At 45.2% G+C, this 17,525-nt stretch overlaps 1 protein-coding gene across 1 annotated transcript in view; it reads left to right on the top strand.

Moving 5' to 3' along the window:
* LOC146869955 (testis-specific serine/threonine-protein kinase 4-like) overlaps positions 1–17,525 on the top strand; it is a 678,484-nt gene that overhangs the window by 507,504 nt on the left and 153,455 nt on the right. The window contains exon 2 of the mRNA XM_085654840.1: positions 9,616–9,830. Coding sequence (XP_085510966.1) covers positions 9,616–9,830 — 215 coding nt within the window. The remainder of the gene's footprint in view (positions 1–9,615; positions 9,831–17,525) is intronic.

Genomic DNA, 17,525 nt, shown 5'->3' on the forward strand with positions numbered 1-17,525 from the left:
GCTTCGCAGGTCCCGCTTCACCGGAATTGCCGCTGGGGAATCTGTGGAGAGGCTGTGCAGTCTGTGTTGTGCTGGGGCTTTTGGGCAGGGCTGCGAGCGTTTCTGCAGGGACTTTGTTTCCCAGGAGGCCCTGCCTGGCCGATTGAGAACACCTGGCCCGCTCTCCCTGTCAGCCCCGCCCCCTGCGTGTCACGTCTGACCTATAACAGTGGTGCTTACTTCCGCTGCGCGGGAGCGTGCGGGAGCATCCTGGGAGAAGCCCGGGACAAGGGCGGGACCGTCTGTGGTCGTCAGGGGCTGATGGAGGCTGGGCTGGGCCCGCTCTTTGACATTGCGCCTTCTGACTACTTGTTACAGTACGTTCCCTGTATCTAGAGATCTCTGGTGTTTGCATATATAGTATTGTTCTTTTTAAAGCTCGTTGGCTGCAAAGTATGTCTTCTCCTTCAAATACCACTGCCCAGATCTCTACTCAGGCCGAGGTGGGGTCAGCCATCTTGGGTCCTCTAGACAAATACTTTAGTCGGGTAACCCAAGATATTGACAAAGAGATCGCTTTGGCGGAGAGGCGCGCCGAGCGTAGGTTATCTATTGAACTCTTTAAAATTCCTTTGGAGAAACGGCCACCTCAGGGTTTCCCTAACCCTGCCAGCTGTACTGGAAACGCCTTATGCTTTTCCCCCTTCACTAGAGCTGTTGGCTGGCTTGTCTGTGGGTCACGACGTGCCCATTTTGCCTTCTACCTCGTCCACTATACCAACTTGCTTACCTACAGGGCAGGTGACCACTGCCCAACCGAGTGTGTCAACTCACATGGTTAAAACTAAACCAAGTAACAAAAGAAGTGCTGCCCCGAAGAAGTGCTATCTTCCCAAACATCCGAAAAAAAAGGAAGGTTGGAATATGCCTGCGCCCTCCCTGCGAGCCTATTGGGGCTGGCTCTGGTGGGGTTAAGATTGTCAAGGACGGAGTTATTCCGGCTAGTCCCGTATCTAACATGAATGACTCCTCAGCGATGGTATTGGCTGAGACCTTATCTTCTACTCCACCCCTGCTCCTCGAGTTGGAGAGGTTGATGAGGTCTCTCCTGACTCCTATTGAGGAACGAGTTAAAAAATTAGCTGATCGGTTAGATCATTTCCAGCAGGCTACTCTAGATAACTTTTTTTCCACCAAATCCCTAATCAAGTCCCACCCTAGGACGGGGGATAGCATCAATCCTCTGAAACCAAATGGCCAGGCAAATGGTGTGTCCATCGCTGAGCCTCCTCCCCCCGTAGTCAGCATTGCAAGTAGGCCTCAGTCGAAGGGACAAATCCCCATGACTAATTTAGATTTGTCGGACCGTCCAAGTAGTAACACCACTAAAAAAAAAAACAAGCTGCCTGATACTGTGGCTATGGGTAATAAAGATAGCCCCAAAAGTGGCAATCCTGTATCTAATGGTTCCCAACCCTCACCAAGCATTTCAACACCCAGTCTTGGCGTTCCTGTTAGGGGTAACAAAGACAGTTCCAAAACTAATAACACTGTATTGAATAGTTCCCAACTACCACCAAGTATTCCAACATCCCGTCCTGCTGCTCCTGCCATTAGCCTGCCTAACACCCTCCCGATGAAGGCACCTCGTAGGATACCTCCTATGAATCTCACCCCAGATTCTTATCCTTTCGTGGCTGTCCTCACTAATGTACCACCTTTGTTGGCCGGGCAAAGAGAATCCTTCCAGATGCTAAAAAACAAGGTAATGCACTGGTTAAAGGCAAATAGACCACTGCCCGGGGAAGTGGACGGGCTGATTATTGGAGTAAGAAGGACAGACTGGATAGGTTGTACTCCTAAGCACTTGGGGGGGGAGTGTATAGTTGTTAATTTCCAAGATCCTAGGGTGGCACGTCTGATTACGAAGCAAAATTGGGGCACAAGCAGTGGTGGAATTGGTGTTGTTGATCTTACATTCTTTTATCCAAGACCAACAGGTGTTCAATTTGGTATGACCAGTGAATTAGGTTGCTATAACAATCTCCCCTCCCCAGGGTTTGTTCCTTTCACTGTACCCTTACAACGGGGTAACTTTTATAATGGACCAACGTACAATCGTTTTGAAGTGATGAAAGATCCGGGGTGGGTTCATTGACCAAATTCCGATTATTCCACGAACAGTAGGGAAGGTATGACCCGTTGGGATATATGTGGGAAGCCTGCGTTAACTGTTTTGACTAAAAACGTGGAATCAAATGAAATGAGAACTGGTTGGGAGACTGTGATTTTGGAGGAAACATGTGGGGAGTGTATTCCAATTTCTGGGGACTCTGGAAATGAGGAACTAATTACACTTAGCACTGTTGGCACCCAGGAGGTTGATCACAACACTGAGGATACCAACCGAGAGAGGGAGGGGTATGACGGAATCTTAACAAACGACTTTGGGATGTCCTGTGTAGGAGCAGTACCCATGGACGGCCCCAGTTTAGGGAAGTTTTTTTCATGGAACATCGCGGGGTTGAGTAGCAAGCTGATGTCCCAAAACTGGATGGATTTCGTCAATGGCTTTGAAGTTTGTTTATTCCAGGAGACATGGGCTTGCGACCCTATATTTCTTCCTGGCTACTTAAATTTTTCAATCCCGGCCAGTAGAGGCGCTAGGGGTCGACCGATGGGAGGCCTTACAATCTGGGTAAGGCAATGTCTTCAAATAACAATCAAAGTGGTGGATCTGGGTTGTAAGGACATCCAAATGCTAAGAATAGCCTCAGAAAAGTGGGGAGGGATAGATATATACAACATCTACGCCAGGGGCAGTACCACTGGGAGTTCACCCATTCTAGAGGCTTTGTCCACTTTTTTGGAATCGCAGTCCCTGGGTAACAAAGTTGTAGTAGCTGGTGACCTAAATAGGACTTTCAAACCATTGGATAGTTCGGATGATCCCCTAGGGCAAGAGGAGGATACGCAATGGGGTGTTCCGACTTTAAATCTGGCTCCTGTTAAGCGGTGGACGAAAGATATATTACAACTGAATGCCATTTGCCTGGAACATGGGTTGAGAGCCCTAAATGAGAGGACGAAGGGCGATAGGGAAGGTGCCTGTACATTCGACAATGGTCATAACCAAAGTCGGATAGACTATGTCCTTTGCAGCCTCAATTTGTGGCAGTTGGTATGCAACATGAAAATAGAGGGTAGACTGGAAAGTGACCACAATCCCCTCTGTGTGACCCATGACTGGTGGATGGCCATATCAGGGAACCCTCAATCAAGTGACGGCCCAATGCCTACCATGGCCAATGACATGCGCAGACTTAAATGGCCGAGTGTATTGACGAATGCAGAATCTATGGACTTTATAAGTTCCGAGGTGGATGCTGCAATCGCTGCTATGGAGGCTGCAAACCCCGTAATCCCAGGTTCTAGGGAAATAACGGACATACACAACAAGCTCTTTTCCCTTTTAAAACCGCATTTCTTGAGGTCCCGCAAGATAAATAGGAAACAATCACCCAAACCGGCTAGGTGGTTTAATCATCAGTGCAGGGAAGCCAGGTTAAGCTTGGGAAGAGCAATCAGGAATAGGGACAGGGCAGCGATTAGCGAGGCTAGGAAGCACTACAAGGTTAGCGTATCGCTAGCAAAAAAAACATGGGACGAAAAGTATTGGGCAGAACTAAAGGAGGCCTCGGGGGCTAAGGATTCCAGGTTATTCTGGAATATTGTCAAGTGGGGTAGAGGTGGAACTCCAAATAAACCCGACAATAATGTCGCTGAGGGTGCCTGGGTGGATTATTTCAAACCCCAATATGCTGAGACTACCGAGTTTAAGGATGTGGAAGTAATTTCAGCTGTATTCCCCACTGGGAATTTATTTTCCCCTAAAGAAACTGAAGTTGCAATATGCACTGCCCAAGGGGGAAGGGCCCCGGGTCTAGATGGGATACCCTCTGATGTTTTCATAAACGATAAGGCGAGGTGGGTTAGGTATGTATTCCTTTTGGGAAACGCTATTGCGAAGGGAACGGCAGTCCCAGAGCTATGGAAGGGAGCAAATATTATACCCATATATAAAAAAGGGGATCGGTCCCTCCCGGCCAATTATAGGCCGATAAGTTTGATTGCCACTATTCAAAAAGTAGTAGGGAGAATGGTGGTAAACCTATTAATGGATTGGGTAGACGAGAACAACGCCCTGTCCCCTTATCAGGCAGGTTTTCGGCGGGCTACAAGCACAGTCGACCAGGTGTTTCGCTTTGCTCTGCTGCAGTGGGGGACGGTGGTGCTCGGCGAGGGCAGCCTGTATGTTGCCTTTGTCGACTTGCGGGCTGCCTTCGACCTGGTCCCAAGGAGAAAGCTCTGGGCAGTTCTGAGCGAAATAGGCCTTCCGGCTGAGTTACTCACCCTGATAATGAGGCTGCATGAGTGTAACTTCGCCAAAGTTCAGTGGGGTATGAATGGTGAATCATCTGCCGACTTTCCGATTGAACGCGGAGTACGACAGGGGTGTGCTATGGCCCCCCTGCTTTTTTCCCTATTTATTAACGGTTGTGGCTCGGATGCTGGATGCCAGTGTCGATGCACCTTCGTTGGCGGGCCTCAGGGTTCCGATCCTGATGTTCGCCGACGATATGCTGATTTTATCCAAAACACCGGCTGGCTTGCAGCGAGCTTTAAACATCTTCGATCTTTTCTGTGGGGAACATGGCCTGGAAGTTAATGTGGGTAAGACCAAGCTGATGGCCTTCTCACCAAAACGTAGACCCCGGCCTACAATACTTCTGAACAATTGTGAGCTTGAGGTGGTTACTGTATTTACCTACCTTGGGGTGCAGATAGCAAACAATCTAAAATGGTCCCAACATATAGAAAAGGCGGTCCTGAGGCATCTGTCAAAAAAAGGGAACCAAAAAGGATCCTGATAAAGCCTACCTAGAAAAATATATGTATGAGTGCTCTATGAATTAATAGAGTACTACACTAGAAAAAACACTTATTTTTCTAGAGTCCCCTCACTCACCTAGGGTTGCCCCAGGGTGACATGCTTCATCATAGGGGTCCTCCCAGACATCTACTGTCTGGGGCGTGCTACAACTTAACGAAATACGCAGGAGCACTTTTTATATTTTTTCAACTATGTGTAGTGATGTGTTGTGCAGTGCTGTGTGGATTGAAAAGTGAAATTAATTCAATAAAAATTACCTGGATAATGAGCCCTGATTTTATTCTGCTCCTATCCGGTAAATGTACTTAAAAATGGGGCTAGTAATAGAGTACAGTAACGTTATGTGTGCATGTACCTAATTACTTGGTCGACATGTTTCGTGGTTACCCCAACCACTTCCTCAGGACCATACAAGGACCAGCCTTGCGTGTACCACTCCATGTTTTTACAGACAAACAACTAATTTGTACTGTTTTTATACCATTGTTTTTTTAAAAATACATACGATTCCCATGTTTATCAGGATTTCTTAGATGTACTGGGTCGTAGTTTCTGTATGAAAATACAATGACATATAAGGATTAGTTACACACCCAAGTCCACAGATTGATGTGGACTAGGGATCTTAATAACTTTACATCTCTTTTACATGTCAGAAAAACCTTGTATTTCTTGAAAAGTAAAAGTGCATATTTAATAAGTGCTTTTGGTGAATAAAGTGAAAAACACATAGACATATACACACATATATACAAAACACATGGTTACGGTAGGTTGCATCAATAAAACCTACTTTAATGGAGGTGTAATTCTACTCCATAGTGTTGCTGGGGCAGAGAGGCTCTAGACATCTAGGACATGATATAAGAATGTAAGTTAAGCGCAAGTGGATCTTACTAATAGATGCCAGAGAATCAATCATAAAGATTCGTCAAAGTATTTTGCTTCTTCTTCAACTTACTTGTCTAGATTGCACCGTCTGCTTTTGAATCTATGAGCTCCCAGAGTCCTGAGGCATCAACAGATTTCGGGGGCACTTCGGGTGGAACACAAAAAGTCTAAATCAAAGCCTATAAAACCAGTCCTGGCAGTATATGATGCCAAGGCTATTGGGTCTGCTCTATATGGGGCTGAGCTGTGGGGTTTCGAGAGGCTTCTCCCCTTGCAAATATCGGAGAATAGGTTCCTCAGGGGAATCACGGGTCTCCCTCAGAGTACACCACTAATCCCGCTTGGTCTTGATTTAGGGAGAAGATCAGTTAGTGAACGAGCGCGATTGCGCCCGATTCTCTATTGGAGACGCCTCTGGACTACCCCAGAGATACGGCATTATGCAGAGGGGTTCCTTGCCATAATTAAAGCTGACACCTTTCATAAAATAGTTTGGTTAAAAAACCTTAGGACTGCTTTAGGTGACCTCGGCCTCTCCAATCTATGGGATAATCCATCTGGGGAACCCTTTCCAAACAAAAACATAATTAAAAGCTTATATTGGGATTGGATAGATGGCAGGCTCTGGAGTAGAACGAGATCAGACACAATGGCGGGGCGTTTCTTAGAAATCAAACTGTGTCCTGCATTGGAACTATACTGGGACAGTATTACTAACCCAGGGGATAGGAAGCTTTTCTTCCAGTTAAGATTAGGTGCTCTTCCACTGAGATCACTGACGGGTAGGTGGAGGAGTTCAATCACCTCATGCTGCCCGGTTTGTGGTGCAACTGAGGAAAATATAGGTCACTTTCTATTCTTGTGTAAAGCTTATGCCACCCCGAGAAGAGTTTGGTTAGCTCCTGTTTGTAGAAATCTAGAGACATCCAGGGGTGTTGAGGCGCTACGAATTATTTGCACCGCTACTGATATGCCTATTGTTCTAGGAACAGCAAAGTATCTGGGGTGGGCATGGTCCATTAGACGGAGGGCAATTTCTATTAATGTAATATAACTGGGGTATCAAGTGATTTCTGTGTAAATGTACACCAAAGATTTTTATTGTTTATGTACGCACAACTGTTTTAAAAGTATGTATAAATAGGAAAAAAAATTTAATGTGATGTATTTTAAATGTATGTTTGTGCTTTTATGAGTATATTCCTCGAATAAAGCTTTGAATACATACTATTTTAAAATAAATATGTTAAAATACATATTCTGTTTCTAGTTATATTGAGTGTGTAAACCATTAACAAACAATCCTTTGATTACCCCGGCTTCCTGTTAGTAACCCAAAATCATTGACATCACCTTATTTATATATTGGGTATATATTGGGTGGGGTTCTGCAGAGCTGCAATAACCTGTCTTTCAGCGCTGGTACACTGGACTAAGTTCAGTCGTGTCACCCGTGGGTGTGAAACAAATCTTGCAGAACTGAGCCAGAGACTCAGTTTACCAGACAAGTCAACTGACCCATGGAGTCCACTGCTTTGTCCTGGATACAAGGGGGAACAGGCCAGTACGTTAGGGCTCTACTCAGCTTACAGACAGCAAGTCCAGTGCTCCTCTGTTGTTCTTCAGGTCCAGAAAGTTTTCTGAGGATTGGACCTTGCAGTGTCACATATATGCCTGGCATTAGCTGGTGGGTGGGGGTGATTCCTAGGCACTCCCTAACCAACTGGGTAAAAGTTACCAGTGGCAACCCCAGGGGCGTAACACAGGCTCCAGCAGCCCCTGCGGTGCAGGGGGCCCCCAAGCTCCAGGGGCCCCCTCAGCACAGCACTCTGGCTCTAGAAAGGTCCTGATTGAGCCCAGAAGGGGCCCCTCAGCGTACCTTGCATGGAAGACCCCCTCAATTTTCGTTACGCCAGTGGGCAACTCAACCCACTTTTTCAGCAGTTCCTGTATGCCCTACTGTAAACAATCTCACAGTGCCCCTCACTCTCAAAGTCCAAGATAGGAAACCCCTCTTTTGTGTAGAGCCTGTATGCCCACCCTGAGGCCTCTATGGTCACTCAAAACCAGTTCTGTATGTAGCCTTCCTCCCACTGTGTTTGTACCAGCCTGACAAGGGGGACAAAAGCGCTGGAGCCTTTCCGGGTGTCACCTAACATTTACTTGTGACAGGACAGGCCCATTTGAAGTTAATTAAGTTCCTGGGCCCACCCAAACTGGTCTTCCTGCCAGAGAAACACACCTCCCCGCTCCCAGGCCATTGTCCCTGCTCTGGGAGCGGTTTTCACACCTCTTTCAGGCCAAGTAAAGGCTGGGCAGTGGCTGGAGAGCTAATGCAGCTTCCGGCAGGGTAAACGTCTTAAAATGTACCTTTCCAATATATTAAATAAACATCTGACTACACCATTTTAATAAGATTGGTAATAAATGCAAAAATAAGTCTGTAAATTGAATCTGTAGGTGCTACAGGTCAAAATTTACATATTAGTGTATAATCTATAACTTTACTTTTCCAATGTAGCAGCTACAGCCTAATCAGTGATAGTTTTATTTTGGGCCTCGTCAGTGGGTGGACATGCCATTTTTAATGTCACAGATGTTCCATATTATGCACCCTACAATGTGGGCTGTTAGAGGTGAGATATTTAATATCTAAAATCAAGTTTGCATGTCTGTCAAATGGGTGATTGTTACAGGTCTGTGCAACAGGGTTTAAACTGCTGCTATCATGCTACACAGGCCTGAAACAATGTTTCCACTGCCAATGTGGTGAATGGCACAATAGGTGCTGCAGTCCACAGGCGGCATTTAACTTTCCATGCCAGGGATGGATTGTACCATATACTATTGCCTCATAGAAAAGTTAATTGCACCAATCAGGTTTAGGCCAATTTCGACATGTTTAAAGTGGGAGCACAGGCACTTTACTTGTGTTTAGCATGGAGTAAACGGCTCACAGTTCTACGTCCAGCAAAAGTAGGGTCCAAGAAAGTGTGAAACATCTGGGGAGACCATGCAGAAAAGGCAGATATTCTAAAAACACTGACTAGGTTCTGAAGGTATAACACGCTGTTACATATTACTTACAGGGCCGGACTGGCCTTAGTGGGCACCAGGTGTTTCCCCAGTGGGACGGAGGAGTTTGGGTCGGTTTTGCAGCAGTGCTGCAATATATGCCCCCTGTAACAAAAGCGGGAGTGATGCTTCTTACTAGCACCCCCACCCCCAGGGCCAGTCGAGCAGCAATCTACCAGGGCTGGTTGCTGTTCCCAGTCCGGCCCGGATTACTTAAATTACTCCAAATCATAATTGAATGCCATGAACCTTTGTATTACATTTAATTACCTCTTTCTTTTGATAAAAGGAAAAGGGTGTAATCTTATTTAGGAAAATCAATTCAAACTTTGCAAATCTAATGGAAACCTTTTGGTAGAGGTAGAAGCTTTAATCATTTCATTCCATAGTAGAAGGACACCCTTAAGAGAAAACTGGTTAATCCTTGTGGGTCCCTGTGATCACTACATGAAGCTGTGAGAGGATAACTGGGTACAATAGTTACAAGAGAACCACTATTTCTGTACCAGCTGCAGTAAGTGACTGTTTACACCTGTGCACTTGCATGAGGAGAGTCCAGACTCTGTTTCTTATGTCTAAGAACGGAATGGTGCATTATATTCAGAGATTTTTTAATTCTCTGAAGAACACCCCCATCCCATACAGGTGATTGTTTTTGAACTTTTGATCTGTCTGTAAATGCTTCTCAGGCCGCTTTTGTCTTCTTTTCTCTCTAGGTCATGAAGGCTCTGCGTCACAGGAACATCATTAACTTCTACCAAGCCATTGAGACAACAAGCCGAGTGTACCTGGTGCTGGAGCTGGCCCCACAGGGCGACATTATTAGACGGCTGAAGAAGCTAGGGCCCTTACAGGAGTGCCAGGCCGGAAAGTGGTTCAGCCAGCTGGCCAGGGGCATGGCGTACATCCACAGCAAGGGCATCGTGCACAGGTGGGAATAAGATGCACAGTTAGATGTCAAACACAAGTGAAACACAGCAAGAGCATCAAGGAAAGGTGCAATGTAGAATGGGTACAGTGTAAAGCAAGAACGTTGCACACAGGTGTGAAATACAGGCAGAGCAATAATGGTGAGTAAAGTTTAGACACAGAAGAGGAATTGCAGGTAAGATAGGGCATGGTTAACCGGTGCGACACTCCCTGCAAGACCATAGTGGACAGGTAGACAAGACAGTGGTCTCAGACCTGGTAAGACAAACCCATCATTAAACCCATCATCAAGCACACGGAAACAGCAAAAGCATCAAACACATGTGGAACCCAGCATGGGGGTAGTTTACAAATATGACACATCAAGAACATTGATTGTAGAGAGATACATGGCAAAGGCACCAAGCACAGGTGATACAGCGTGAACATCGAGTGCAGAATTGTGGCTTGTCTGGTCTTAGCTGCATCTGTTACGAGGTCTCTACTCCTTACGCATTATGGCTAGTGCGTACCTCGCTGCCTCACTATCTGTGTTTGTGATTACCTTTCTAGTATACCCTTCTCTAATTCCTCCACTGCTTCCCTCTTATCTTTCCGGTGGCCCACTGTCATGGAAAGTGCTTGACCTTTGATTACGGTCTTGAACGCTTCCCAAAGAATCTGCGAGGATTGGCCCTGTTTTCTTTAAAATAGTGGTTGGGACCTGGAGGAATTTCTGGCGGATGTGAGGGTTCTTTAAGTGCCAGGGGTTCAGAGAAATCATTTTCCTATAGGGTGTCGTGTTCTGAAAGTATCTTGCCCATATGGGGAAGTGGTCAGATATACCCCTTGCGAGATGGCGCGCGTCCCTAAAATTTAGCACCCTACCAGTTAAGGTCAATATGTAGTCTATCCATGATTGACTGTTGTGGGCCCCAGAGTGGAATGTGTATTGTAGCCGCTGAGGATTAAGTGTCCTCCACACGTCAACCAATCCCATAGCTGTAAGGAAGTCAGTCAGGTCCGAGCGATTGCTTGTTTGGCTCCTATTGAGACAGCGATCCTAGTGATCGCAGAGTGTCAAATTTAAATCTCCCCCTATTACTAAGTCTCCAGCAGGTAAATCTATTAGTAGCCTACACAAGTCAGGCACAACCACTCTGTGGAGTGTGGGCGGGACATAAACTGAAGGAATAGTAATCTGCTTCCCCTCCCACGTGCCCGTCAATGCCGCATACCTGCCCTGTGTGTCTGTCCTGGTCTTTTCAACCATGAGGGGAAGGCGCCTACGCACTAATAACCCGGTTCCTCTGGATCCCGAGGTGAACCCGACATGGACTACAAGTTTGTAACCCCCTCTTTCTAAGGCCTTACAGGTGTTGCCTTTTAGATGTGTTTCTTGCAATAAAGCGACATCCAAGTTATGTCATTTAAGGATACTATCCCCCTCTTCAGCTTATCACCCAAGCAGTTAACATTCCAGGAAAGGATCCGGAGACATGTTTCTGTTACACTATGTGCCCTAGTTTATGGAGGAACCTCAAGCCCTCTCCCACCTCCGCGGGAAGTAACAGGGGCAAACATACACTGGGTCCTTCCTTGAGGTATATAGTGTCGATATGGGCTGTTTTTGCAGTGTTTCAGTCATATCTCGCCATGTGAGTAGTGAATGCGACGTTAAGTCGCCTGTACTCTCCACACTCTCCCATGTGTTAACTATATCATAACTGTAGTCCGAAACTGTAACTTGCAAACGCCCCTCCCTGCCTCCCTCCATGACGGTTTGATAACCCCCGCCTCCCCAACATTGCAGAGTGCCTGTCGACCCACCCCACCCAGAATAGGGGCTTGGACCCACTCATGCCCCGCCCCCTCCACCCCACCTTTCAGTGAAATATATTTACGGTGTCATCGTTAAATGTTCAATAGTCTTTCTGGTGATTGCAAACACATTGTCCCAGCAGAATAAAATTTGAGAATGAGTGGCCGGCCTTGGTGGACTATCCAGTGTTAGGGTCTGGTATGATCCAGCGTCCACTCCCACCCCCTCCTCGGAATAGGTTACCTGCAAGTGGAGCTCATTACCCGTGTGCCTTGCCAGGGGATGTGTTCAGTCATTTCAGTCTGTGGTTGGCTCCAGTACTGTTGTGAAAGTTGCAACAGGATCAACGCGCTTTGCTGGTTTCTTGACCCGCCTATACTTTTTCCAGGGTTTTGTTGGGGTCTCCTACTCTACACCACTCCTCCAGCCATTCCCAAGCGACCTTAGGGCTAGTGAAGAACCAGGTCTTTCCTTCTGCTTCCACCCGCGCTTGGCCGGGAAAAGCATGGCATATTTGAATTCTCTGTCTCTGAGGATTTTCTTAACCTCGATGAAACTGCATCTTTGTTTTTGCACTTTTACGGTAAAAGCAGGAAAAAAAGTGATCGAGCAGTTAACATATTTGACGGGTGGGGTGCTCCTGCCAGTCTGGAGTATGACGTCGCTGTCACGAAAGGTAAAGACTAGGGCTAGTATTGGCTTCAAAGAAGCCCCCGGCGTTGGTACCCCCGGTATTCGATGAGCACATATGATTGAGAAGTAGTTGGACAGCCCCTTGGGCTGAAGGTGCTTGAGGATCAATTCCTCTATGAACAGGTCTGTGGTCGGTCCTTCCCCCCGTTCAGGAACACCTAGAATACGTATGTTATTTCTTCTTGACCTTCCTTCGTACTCATCAAATTTAACTTCAAGAGTATTGGTTTTTTCCCGTAGAGTGTTAACTTGTTTTTTATGGACTTTGGTATCAAAATTTAGCGGGTGTGTCACATCTTCCACCTCTGTGACGCTTTTATCCAATTTACCCGGATCTACTGAGTAGGGAGACTTTGGTTGCCACAGTTTGCAATACTATATGCACTGCAAGTACCAAGATGCCGCGTGGCAGCATGCGCTGTGACTCGGCCCCGCCCACTGGGGTGTGTACTTATGGACATTTAAGTGCACAATTCGCTGAAGCTGTGTCAGTTACGTTCAGCCCAGGAAGAAGGGAAGAGTCCCGAAACGCGTTGGCTATTTATGAACTGCTGTGATCCTACCAACCTTGTGCATGCTGCTCCGTCTAATAAAGAAAGCTGTACTTACCCGATTGTTTGGGCTCCTTAGTTCGTGGCAGAACTTTTGGATGGATATATATATATATATCTCCAAAACCAAGTTCCCCCACGTCCAAACTCCGACGGAAAGAAAAGGTACGGACTCCTCTTTTCGTGCCAAACTTCTGTTCATTCAAACTCCTGCTCCAGCTAGTTTTGACGCGTTTCGGTTACTGCCGTGACCTTGATCACATATATATCTGTTGGAGAACAGCCATTACAACGCGGTTTTTACCACGCGCAGCTTTTACATCGCATGCGTTACAACGCATGCGATGTTACAACGCAATGCCATTACAACGCAAGTCTTAACATCGACTTGCGCTAGATGGCGTGCTAACATTACAAATAGTGTAGTTTACTATCCCAACACCTTCCCTACGGTTACATGGACTGGAGTTGGAATAGTAAATTACACTTTTCTAATGTTAGCACGCCATCTAGTGCAAGTCGATGTAAAGACTTGCGTTGTAATGGCATAGCGTTATAACATCGCATGCGTTGTAACGCATGCGATGTAACTGCACGTGTTGTAATGACACGCGTTGTAATGTCATACATCCATATCTGTTCATTGTAGTTGTGATTTAGCCACACTTTACGTTAAATAGGCATTTATTTATCAGTCTGTAACTTTGGACTCAATGGACTAATCTGCTCCAAATTTGGCATTTTCTTAGTGTAGGTAGCTAAGGTCTGGCATGGCAAATTTCATCATAAGGTAATGGAAGAGGAGGGGGCTTGTAAAATATTTGTTTTTCCATTTTAGCTCCCAATACAAACTTTGTTTGCTAAAACTGCTCCATAGATTTACATCAAATTTGGAATTAAAGTAGTATGGTGAAATCTGTTCAGTAGTATTTGAGATATTAGCATTTGAAAAAAAAGGTTCCAAGTGGGCTTTAAAGGCTTAACACTTTTGTATATCTTGACAGTTGAAGAGATATTTTTCAATTATCTTATTACCTTTTCAAAAACAATTCTTGAGTTTAAACGTAATTGTTATCAGCAGTATGAAGAAAGCAGAAAAATATTTTCTTTGTTTATATATAGAAAAAAAATCAAACAGTCCTGGGGGCCATCACAGAAGACGATCAGTGAAGATAAAGCTAAAACCTTTGTATACAAATTGCAGCAAGCATCTCAAATTATTAATATGCAGGAGGTCTCATATGTCACATTTTCCAATACTTTGGGAGTGCCTATAAACCATTTGTTTTTGGTAGCCTGTCTATCTTTGTTTAGTGTGCTGCCTTTTTATAGGGCAAGTTAATTGGGTTCAAAACATTTTTAATTTTCTAATAACTTGGGCACTTTGAATAGGCTGCACCTTTTTTATTAGGTTTTTGTCAGTATGCCAGGACCTTAGCAGATAGATCAGTGGTCAACAAACAAAAATGGCCTTCCCTCAGAAATTGTGCTTTTTTTGCTAGTGTAAAGCCATTTAGTAGTTTCTGAAAATATTAGCATTAAAATAAAATGCTGAGTGGGCATCAAAGAGTTCAACTTTTGAGACTGGCCCAAAAGGACGACTTCCCGCTTGGTGTAAATTTAAAAAAAAATGTTTTTTTAACTCGGTGTTTGTGAATCTTTAGTGACCAAAATTCAAAAACCACATGTATGAGGACCCACATTAAAAAAATTATACAAAAGTGATGTGAGAGCGTTTTTCTTATATCATCCACTTCTGATCTACAAACCAGGTTTACAAACTCTGAAACCCAAAAGCATTTGCAAACCTGGTACCCAGGGCACAAGTCCTAAAAAAAGAAGTGGGGGGACGCTGTCACCGGAAGTGACGTCACAACAGGAATCTCATGAAAAGAAGTGGGGGGACGCTGTCACCGGAAGTGACGTCACAACAGGAATCTCATGAGTATTCATATGCCTTTAGATGACGGGGCATTTCACAGCACTGCTACCCCTGGTCTGTTCCTCGATGTCCTTTGCAACCCCCCCTCCCCCCCACTCCCCCAGGGGGTGCCCCAGTTGCACAACGAAGTGCTCAAAAGTGCACAAGATACAGAAGGACACACATTCCAAGCGTTAACCGCCAACGCCTGCTCGCTCCGCCTCCCAATCACTCCAGCCTGCACACACCGCCGGTGCCTCTTAAAGTCTCCAATTACAAATATTAGCATATCTTTGGTGATTTACGGGAAACTTCCCTCCCACCCGGGCTCTCTGCTCACACAATGCTGTCCAGCTTTTGGGCAGGGGGGACGGCGTCCACCCGGAAAAACCTGGTAAAATAAGTGGGGGGACGCCGTCCACCCGCGTGGTACCCCGACTCGAGCCCTGCTGGTACCAATGTCTGCAAACTGCAATGTTTGACTTGCTGCTACAAACGCCTGCAGCAGATGCGTTAATACTGAGCAACTATTGCTCTATTTATCTCCTTCCTTTCCTTGTAAAATTCTGGAAATAAAAGTTAAATTACAACTCTCTGCGTTTACAAAGTGCAATAACATCCTTGACTCCCATAGGTGCGCTTTAGCCCTCTACATAGCATGGAGATAGCTCTACTTGTTGTTGCAGATAACATCACAGGATGCTAACTAGACCAGGGGTGGAGCGCAACACTTGTTCCAGCACTTGCTCTACTGGATCTTGGTGCTGCCTTTGATGCTGTCTTGTCTGCCTTTTTTTGCCAAAGACTGTATTTTATTACCACTCAGAATAAAGCTTTGAAATTGCTCCTCTTTGTTCTGACGAATTGCCTCCAGCTGGTTGTGGCATTGTGTAATTTTTCAAAATGTAAGTCTTTAATACGTGGTTCTAAACATTTTATTATCTACCTCACATCACTTATTGTTGTAATCCGCAGCTATGGATTCTCATTAATGTTGCATGCCGATAACAGCAAGATTGTTGTCTCATTTGCTAATAGACTTCCACGGCCTCTGCCAACAAATTCCACTCCTGTCTAATGCCTGTAGTTGCCTGGATGAAAAACCCTTCTCTAAAATTAAATGAAGAGAAGACCGAGCTCCTGCTCTTTGGAGGGGCCTCTATAATTTGGTCCTTTTCCTGCTGGCCTTCGGAAGTGGGAGATGCCCCCGACCAAAGGAGTCGGCAAAAACATTGGGTTGATCATGGATGTCTCTCTACTTTTACAAAAAAATTCTGCCCTGTGCTTCCCGCGTATTCTGCACAAGTGCTCCATCTGAGCCATCAGCCTTTCTGGCATACACTACTGTAACTCTTTACATCTGAAACTGCCTAAAATAGCAGTACAACTATTCGAATTATGCCATAGTCTTTCTGCAAGGCTGTTGCTATGACTGCCTCTGCAAAGCCCCATTTCATCTTATCTCGAAGACTTACACTGGTTGATTTTCAAGGCTGTTTGTGCCTGCCATAGAGCATTTCACAAACAGGGCTATATTAATTCAGTATAGAATCCATCACTACATTCCTAAGCAGAAACTACGTTCTGCCAAAATCTCTTTGGTGAAGGCTCCCTGTATACATCGAGCTCAAAGGAAGGAGAGCTTTCTCTTACCTGGCTCCTAAACTGTGGAATTCGTCGTCCATCCACATTCGTTCAGAAATGGACTATCTGAACTACTGTATAGGCTTCTTTAAAATCTGGCTTTTTTGACAATGTGACTAGGCTACTCTGTTACTATATGCGCTCTACAAGTATTTACCCTCAACATAATTTGGAGAAAGATCTAAATAGAGTTGACCTCTTTGGTAATTCGTGACTACAGCCAGTATCTATAAGAAGCATGCAGAAAGGATAACCTCACTGTCCTGATCATTGCTCAACTGGACTATTGCAGGGCAGCAAGAAAACGAAGTGATCATGATTCAGTCTCGCACTTAAGACCAACCAATTATAGTTGTGCAGAAGACTTGGGAGTTTATTGACATGACAACTTCAGACTCCTGACGTTTTAGCTATAAATATCACTCTAAATGCCTCACCCAAACAATCAGGAAGAAACCAGGGGTCTGTAAGTTAGCTTCAGGACTGTTGTATAAAAAGAAAGACAAATTTTTTGGGCTCAGACTAAACTGTATACAAATAGTCCAATTAAAGATATATAATTTGGGCATGGGCATCCTTATCGACAATATATGTGCTCCGCCATAAGCACTTGCACCATTCAAAGAAAAGTTAGGTATCCATGTCTTTTTTAATGCGATACACGGTTCTTATGGTAGAGAAAGCAGCAAGCACGAAAAAACAAAAAGGGAATGGATAGCACCTTTCTTTGCACACACTAGGAAAGGAGAAAGACTGAATAACTTTTCTTGTCGACAGCCCGGCAAACACCTTGTACACAAGTTATTGTGAAGCGCTGTAGATGCCATCTTACTGTTTTTGGGACCGCTCAATGGGTGACTGACCTGTGACCTATCAACAGGTGACTGTATTTTCATCCAATTGACAATAAATACTTGTCAAGATGTATTTATCTTTGACTTCTCAGAGGTATTAAACTTTGTGTACCTGCAGCTCTTTTGGCAAATTTGAGTGAGATGAAGCTGTGGTCCACCTACTGTCAATTGTAAAATGAGCAGGAGGTTTTGTAAAAGTGCCTCTGAATGGGAAATACATTTTTACGTGGTG

This window comes from Triturus cristatus, chromosome 1_1, assembly GCF_964204655.1.
Source record: "Triturus cristatus chromosome 1_1, aTriCri1.1, whole genome shotgun sequence".
Taxonomy (NCBI): Eukaryota; Metazoa; Chordata; class Amphibia; order Caudata; family Salamandridae; genus Triturus; species Triturus cristatus.